Source organism: Vicia villosa, unplaced genomic scaffold, assembly GCF_029867415.1.
Source record: "Vicia villosa cultivar HV-30 ecotype Madison, WI unplaced genomic scaffold, Vvil1.0 ctg.000423F_1_1_3, whole genome shotgun sequence".
Taxonomy (NCBI): domain Eukaryota; kingdom Viridiplantae; phylum Streptophyta; class Magnoliopsida; order Fabales; family Fabaceae; genus Vicia; species Vicia villosa.
The window spans coordinates 85,387-93,845 of record NW_026705202.1 but is presented as its reverse complement, the minus strand read 5'-3'; the positions used below and the strand labels follow the sequence as shown (position 1 = coordinate 93,845).

The 8,459-nt window shown below is 36.0% G+C and overlaps 1 protein-coding gene across 2 annotated transcripts; it reads left to right on the top strand.

Moving 5' to 3' along the window:
* The first annotated feature begins 1,252 nt into the window (after positions 1-1,252).
* On the top strand, positions 1,253-6,192 carry LOC131628146 (uncharacterized). Of its 2 annotated transcripts, XM_058899014.1 has the most exons (5): positions 1,254-2,222; positions 2,386-3,873; positions 3,951-4,185; positions 5,083-5,704; positions 5,783-6,192. In XM_058899014.1, exons 2-4 carry the CDS (start codon positions 2,389-2,391, stop codon positions 5,193-5,195), a joined length of 1,833 nt encoding a protein of 610 aa, XP_058754997.1. In that variant the 5' UTR covers positions 1,254-2,222; positions 2,386-2,388; the 3' UTR covers positions 5,196-5,704; positions 5,783-6,192. The 2 variants fall into 2 exon arrangements, with proteins under 2 accessions (XP_058754996.1, XP_058754997.1); XM_058899013.1 differs by having other exon boundaries at positions 1,253-2,222; positions 3,951-5,704.
* Positions 6,193-8,459: the final 2,267 nt, after the last annotated feature.

Genomic DNA, 8,459 nt, shown 5'->3' with positions numbered 1-8,459 from the left:
GTATAAAAGAACAGGAAAGACCTTCTTTGAAAAGAGATTGAGTTCGGGGGGTAGGTTATGAAAAGGGAAGGTGTAAGCACCCTTTTCATCCGTAGTTATCTACGGGCTCTTAGTTGCTTAGCTCACTTTGTTTGTTTTGAAATGTTTGTGTCGTGTGTGTTTAGAAAAACAATTTGATTTTGAGAATGTCTAAAAAGACAACGTTAGAAAACGGGGTGTGAAAAGTTTTGTTTGAATTGATTGTGAGCAAGCACTTAAGAGTTCCTACTCTAAGTTCGTAAGTACTATCCATACCATATGAGGGTAGGTAGTCCTATACATTGGATGTGCGGGTCATCGAAGGGTCATCGGATGGTCATAGAAGGCAACATGTAAGGACGTCTTAGCATTCGAAGGGACGGTCATCATTTTATCGTAGGCAACTCGAAGGGACTATGATGACATTAATCGGAGGCAACCTTGCTAAGACATCCCTACGTTCGAGGGACTTGACCATTTAAATCGAGAAAGGCAACCAAGAGGGGAAACCCTAAAGGTGGGTGTGTGCACAAGTAAAAGAAGTGTGTTAATTTTAGATATTTTAATCTTTGAAGTTAGTGAGCTAACGGTTCAGTTTTAGTCTTTCCATGCAATCCTATTAGCCATACATCTAAGCAATTATTAGCAGTTTATAGTGTGCGAAAAGTAAAATGCGGAAAATAAAAGTCCTAAGCTATTACAAAAATAACCTTGCGACCTATACATCGATTTCTAGAATTTTAAATATAAAGCAGTAAAAATAGTATACATGCGACAATCATGGAGAAATTGAGAGGGAGAAGAAGAATCGAGAGTAGTTAAAAAATTTAGGTTAGTGTAAATTAAAATCTAATTCTAAGTTAATTAATCCCTAATGACTAAATTAATTAGTGAAAACCCTAATTGATTAAAAAAATCCTAATGTCTAAAAGTTAATTTTAGTTAAGAAAAAAAACTGAGTTTAATTAAAAAACTAATCCTAATTAATTAGTTAAAACCCTGATGTTAAATCATTTAGAAATTACTTAAATTATATGAAAAAAGAAACTAACCTAATTAATTAGTTTTTGTGTACAGACTTTTTGCAATCAAAGGAAAAAGGATATTCGTTGGGCTTGTGCTGTTTGAGGTCCAATAACTCTTGAGTCCAACCATAGGGGTATGTAATAATGATAAGGGTGAACATAAGTAAAATGATAGAAAGTGGTCCAAAGCCCAATTGATGGTCTTTCCCGTTTCTTCCAATAGACCTGTTATTTCTATATGCAAAAAGAAATCGTAAAGTAAATCCCAGATCCCTTCTTCTAGCTTCCTCGGTTCCTTGCTCTCATTCATAAAAAAAATCTTTAATCTGAAACAATACACAAACAATCAGACAACAATAAAATGCATCGAATCTCTACCGTGAAGACGGCGCTTGCGACCAAGCATGGTGGTTGCGCCATGTTGTTGACGCAGCGGTGGCCGGAGGCTTGGATCGGAGGGGTTGCGGTTTCGGCGGTAGCTGTGGGGGCGGAGGTTCTCGTCGGGATTGGAGCGGACGACGTCGGAGGTCCGTGCGGCGTCGGATTTGGTGGTCTTTGCGAAGAGAGGAGTACGGTTGGGATGTTGCTGTTTCTAATTATCTTTGCTCCTTATTTGATTTTTATGTAATTGTGTTTATATTATGATTGAGTTTTTGGTTCATGATGATGTTGTTGTATCTACAGGTTGTTTATGGTGTAAGTTAGGATTTGTTCGTAACCTGTAAAAACAGAAGAAAAAAATGTTGCTCTGAAAAATTATAGTCACGGTTGATTCAATTTAGATTGGGGTTAGAAACTGGTTCCTTGTTTTAATTGGGGTTAAATAAGTTTTTGGTCCCTATAAAATTACCAAATTTCGTTTTAAGTCCTTCAAATTTTTCCTTCAAATTTCAGTCCCTACAAAATTTTCCGTCTAAAAAAATGGTCCCTGACGTTAAAAGCCACTAACGGCTGCTGACGTGTCAAGACAGGTGGAAATATTTTAAACCATTTGTTAATTGTTTTAATCCAGCGTGTTATTAAAGGGACAATCCACCCTTATCTTTTCCCCTTATTCTTCTTCTGGTCCCTCTTCTCTCTCAATACTTCATCGTGGTCCCTCTTCTTTTGCCTTTTCATTCAAGTGGTCCCAACAGACAACTCCTGGTTTTGAGTGCTCCGGTCCCAAAAAACGACAAGGTAAGTCCCACTTTCTCATTCTATTGTTTAATAATTGCGAGATTTCTGTCTTGAATCTTGTTTAGGGTTGGTTGTTCCTTGCATGCCATATACCATTGTTTAGGGTTTTATTTTGTTGTCAAGTCACTGTCTGATATACCATTGGTTTACTTGAAATGTGTAGGGAATGGGGTTATTTAAGGTTGTCTTTTTTACCAAAGGAAAATTTGTAAGAGATGAAGGGGTAACATATGAAGGGGGCGATGTTTTTGCTATAACTGGTCAGGACCCAGATTTCTGGTCATATTTTGAAGCATGTGATTTACTTAAGTCTTTGGATGCTTCATTTATAAAGGAAGATGTGAAAATGTGGTGGAAGTCCGAACATGGCTCACTTGAAAATGATCTAAAACCACTTGTTAATGATGAGGATGCAACATTGTTAGCTATGTGTGCTGAGGAGACAAAGTCTGATATTGAGATATATACTGAGCCAAAAGAAAAAGAAAATGTTAATGTGGAGGAAAGTGAAGATGGTGAATCAAGTGAAGACTCTTTGGATGGCATACATTTTGATGATAGTGAAGAGGAGAGGATGAATGATATTGATGAAGATGTAGGTGAAGAGATCAACAATTCTGGTGCAGGTGGAGTAGAAGATGGTGCAGTTATGGATGGAGAAGAAAATGGTGCAGGTGGAGTAGAAAATGGTGCAGGTGGGATACATACAGGAATGATGACAGCAAAGATGGAAAGGGAACATTTAATTGATGATGAATACTTAACAGATGAGCTTGATAGTGGGGCAGATGATGATAGTGATGATGGTAGGCCTTCAGTGATAAGGTTTAGGGATGATGAAAAACTTAGAAAGGAATTTAAGTTCAAGGTTGGAATGGAATTTTCATCTCTGAAGCAATTTAAAAAGGCTGTACTGGAACATAATGTGTTGAATGGTAGGGAAGTTAAGTTTGCCAAAAATGATGGGGAAAGGTGCAGGGTTATTTGTAAGGATAAACAACAATGTGGTTACACTGTTTTATGCAGTAGAGTTTTGAGAACTGAATCTTTCAGGATTAAGACTTTAATTCAGAAGCACAAATGTGGAAGAAAGTTCTTCAACAAGAATGCTAATGCTGATTGGGTGTCTAGAATAATTGTGGACAAGTTGAAGAACAATTCAGGTATGAAATTGAATGAGATTGTTTCTGATGTTAGATTGAGGTTTGCCACAGAAATTACTGGATGTAGGGCTTTCAAAGCAAGGCAAATAGCTAGAAGGGTTGTTGAAGGTGACTCAGCCAAGCAGTATAGTATGTTATGGTCATATGGAGCTGAATTGAGAAGGGCATGTATAGGTAATACATTTAAGTTGAACATTTCTGGTTTGCCACCTAAGTTTGAAAGGTGCTACATGTGCTTTGATGGTACAAAGAGAGCATTCAAGAATGGTTGTAGACCTTTCATAGGATTGGATGGTTGTCACTTAAAGAACAAATATGGTGGAATATTGTTGATAGCTGTCAGTAGGGATGCTAATGATCAGTATCTTCCACTTGCCTTTGGTGTTGTGGAGACTGAGTGTAGGGAGTCTTGGAGCTGGTTTATGAGGTTGCTTCTTGAAGACATAGGTTCTGATAATAGGCGTTGCTTCATTTCTGATCAGCAAAAGGTGTTATTTGTTAATCTTTCTTTCCTTATATGTGATTATATGTGATTTTAGGTATTAACTTAGGTCTTTATATGCAGGGATTGGTGAATGTATTTGAGGAAGACTATCCTGAATTTGAGCACAGATTTTGCTTAAGACATTTGTATGCTAACTTCAAGAAGAAGTTTGGGGGTGGTACACTCTATAGAGATCTAATAATGGCTGCAGCAAAGGCAACCTATTTTGAAGATCATGAGGCTAAGATGAATCAAATTAAAGAGGCAAATCCAGATGCCTATGAATGGATGAATGCTATTCCCAAGAATAAGTGGTGTAAGCATGCCTTTCCCTTCTACTCTAAGTGTGATGTTCTTATGAACAACCTAAGTGAATCTTTTAATGCTATTATTTTGATGCAAAGGGATAAACCTATACTTACCATGTTTGAATGGATTAGGAACTATCTAATGGGTAGGTTTGCCACTCTTAGGGAGAAGGTAGAGAATTACAAAGGAGTGATTATGTCTAAGCCACTTAGAAGGTTAGATAGGGAGATAGAAAAAAGTGCTAGTTGGCTGCCCACTTATGGAGGTAGATTAACATTTCAGGTTACTCATGTAATGTTCACAGATAGTTTTGTTGTGGACTTGGCAAAACATACCTGTTCTTGTAATTTTTGGGACTTGGTAGGGATCCCATGTAGACATGCTGTTGCAGCCATACATAGGAAGGTAGATAACCCCATTAACTATGTACACAAGTGTTATCATAATTCTACCTATGTAACATGTTACAATGAAGTTATCAATCCTATTAATGGCCAAAACAAATGGCCAAAGACCACTGACCCTGAAATCTTGCCACCTAGTTATAAGAGAGGTCCTGGCAGACCAAAGAAATTGAGAAGAAGAGAGGCTGATGAAGAAAGTCAAACAAGGTGGCAAAGGACTAACACAAGTCATAGGTGCAAGATTTGCTTTGAATATGGACATAACAAAAGGACTTGTAAGAAAAACAAACAGCTAGCAGTTATTGTTGGTGAAGTACCAAGAGATGTACCAAGAGATGTACCAAGAGATGTACCAACAGATGTACCAACAGGTGTTGCACCCACCCAAGGAAGCCAAACACCTAATGTGGGAACTTCTGGAGTCAAAAAAAGGGCAAGTAATAGAACTAAATTGGTTACAGTTATTTTGGTTGATTTTCTTACAATTACATTGGTTGCAGGCTTCTGTGCAAGTAGGAGGGAAATCAAAGAAGTCAAAGTCTACTGCAAATGTAGGAGGGAAATCAAAGAAGTCAAAGTCTACTGCAAATGCACCAACTTCTGTGCAAGCTAATGATGTGCCACAACATGAAGCTGTAAGTGAGAATCGATTTTGTGATGTTCAACCTGAAGATGTGCCTCCTAGCAATGAAGCTGTAAGTGAGAATCAAGCTAATGATGTGCAAGCTAATGATGTGCAAGCTAATGATGTGCAAGCTAATGATGTGCAAGCTAATGATGTTCAAGCTAATGATGTTCAACCTGAAGATGTGCCTCCTAGCAATGAAGCTGTAAGTGAGAATCAAGCTAATGATGTGCAAGCTAATGATGTGCCTCATAGCAATGAAGATGTGCCTCATTCACAAAACACTGTCAGTTCAGCTGAGGCAATGAAAAAGTATTGTGGAAATACTTGATATTGCACCATTGAGAATTGATACTAGTCCTGTCAAGAGTAAAAGATCTGGCCCCAAGACCTTTATTGGGAAATGCCCCAAGGTTCCAAAACCTGTCAAACCATCCATTGCTCCAAAGGTGTCCAAAGCTGCCAACAAGCCAACTATGTCAACTATGAGTGACCCTGTAAGTTTGTAACAAGTGGTGATATACCTTGGCGTGCTGTGTTTATAAACCATTGTTAACTGTTTTTTGTCTTAACAGGTGAAGGCAATGATATCACCAAGGAAAAAGTCCAATCTTGCTGCATCTCCAATTAGAAAGAGTGATAGACTAAGGACTTTGAAGGCAAAAAATATACAGGGGCCTGGAAGGGATCAAAATGATCCACTTGAAATTCCTGATGAAGACTCTACTGTGAGCAGTGCTAGTGGGAGAAAGCCATGGGCTGACATCCAAAAAAGCATGACTCAGTGATCCAAAATTGTCCTACTGTTTTGTTATTTACTTTGAAACATTTGTGTGATGTATTATGAACCACTTTTGGATGTATCTCTTTTGTTTTGAACTGAATCTAAGATGTATTATGAAGATGTATTATGAACCACTTTTGGATGTATCTCTTTTGTTTTGTACTGAATCTAAGATGTATTATGAACCACTCTTATGTTATCAGTTGCTTTGGTTTTTCATTTATGTGTATCATAACAAACAAAATTGAAACAAGAACTACATTGTATTTCATTAAACAAGAACATCAAACAAGAACATCAAACAAATACATCAAACAATGAACATAACCAAACTACATTATCAAGTGTTCACAAGCCTAAACAACTCAGTAATTACACTTGAACACAAAATACAAATTAATCATAAAGGACGCAACAAGAACCAACATCTTTATTTTTCCATGAAATTCCAATATTTTCAACTTGGCCTTTAAGTTCTTGTTCTTCTTCCTTGCATCCTCATACAATGACTTCATATATCCCACAGATTCCATGACATCAAACTCTGAATTCCTAATGGTAAGATCTTCATTTCCAGAAATTTCACCAACATCTTCAGCCCATATGAATAGATTACAAGTATCAGCATTCTTCCAGTAAGGACATCTCCAAAACAACCTCCCCTTATTTGGCCCATTGTGACATTGATACATCACCATCCGAGCTTGACACCCACAAAACCTACCACCAAATCGCGATTTCACTGAAACAGACGACATAGGTCACGATGAACGAAGAAGAACTAAAACGAAAGAACGAAGAAGAAGCACAAAGTGACACTGAATGAGGAATTAGGGCAAAAGAAGAAGAAGAGGAATTAGGTCACGATGGAGGCAGAAGATGAAGAAGAGGAATTAGGGTAAAGGAATGATGAGTGGTCCCTTTAATAACACGCTGGATTAAAATAATTAACAAATGGTTTAAAATATTTCCACCTGTCTTGACACGTCAGCAGCCGTTAGTGGCTTTTAACGTCAGGGACCATTTTTTTAGACGGAAAATTTTGTAAGGACTGAAATTTGAAGGAAATATTTGAAGGGACTTAAAACGAAATTTGGTAATTTTATAGGGACCAAAAACTTATTTAACCCTTTTAATTGTAAAACAAATAGTTCTTGTTTTAATTGTAAAAACAAATAGTTACAGGTTGAAAAAAAAGAAAATCATGATTGGGTATTAGGCGCCGGCCCTGTAGCTGTGCAACATACAGCACAGGGCCTCATATTTTATGGGGCCTCTAAAAAACTTTACTTTGCTTATTCAATGCTATAATGTTTAAAACTTGGTTTACAGTACATATATTATAATATTGAAACTCATCTCTTCAATGTTTTTCAACGTGGATATGTGAGACAAATATATCTATATACTATTGCTACTAGTTACTATTGGTATATGATTTGGGTAGAAAAAGAATGGATTTTTAAATATTACATTATATTTATCATCATATAGAATAAGAATTTTGATTTCATTTTAATTGACATATGATAAGTTAAAAACTACATAATAACAACAAGCTAGTTTAATTGAATTATAATGAACAAAATTTTAATCTGAGTCTTAATTTAATTAATTTTTTTATTGGCAATTATTATTATTATTAATAATTATTAATATATATATAATAGAAAACTACCTGAAAATTAGATAAATAGAACACTATTAGACTACAAATGAATAATAATAATTCCACATCTAGAGAATATGAAAAACAATAAAATCAACAACGATGTTATATTTCACTTATTTTTCTCGATCTCTTATCAAAAAGTAAGTATAATAATTAAAATTTCACTTATTTTCCGATAGTATATTAATTAAAAAAATTAAAAAGGATAATTTTGATTTTAAGAAAAATATTTTTATTCTTCTATTTTAAAATTCGTACAGGGCCTCAGAATTGTTTGGGCTGGCCTGGTATTAGCAAAGATGATTAAAAGATGTATATAGAAAAGAAATAGGAAAATTATACCCTGTACCCCTACTTTTATCCCAATACCCCTACAAAAAAAAATTCGGACAAATTTACCCCTGTATAAATAGTAAAAATTACCAAATTTTTCACTTTTTCACTCATTTTCACGGTTACACAGTGGTTCAGAAGAGGGAAATTTTTTGAGCAAAAACCGGATAACCCAGCCTCGTGAGTTCCGGTTCAGCTTTCATTTAAAAAGTAAGTTTTTTTTTAAAATTCTCAGCCGGATAACCCAGTTATGGGGTTTCCGGTTCTGTTCATTTTCTTACGTATATAGCCGGATAACCCAATGATGGGGTTTCCGGTTCATTTTTTCTCAGCCTGATAACCCAACTAGGGGGTTTTCGGTTCTTCTAGGCCTCAGCCGGATAACCCACCCTTTGGGTATCCGGTTCCTTTTTTTTTTTTTGTTATTTTTTTTGTTTTTAATATCATATATTATTTTTAATAA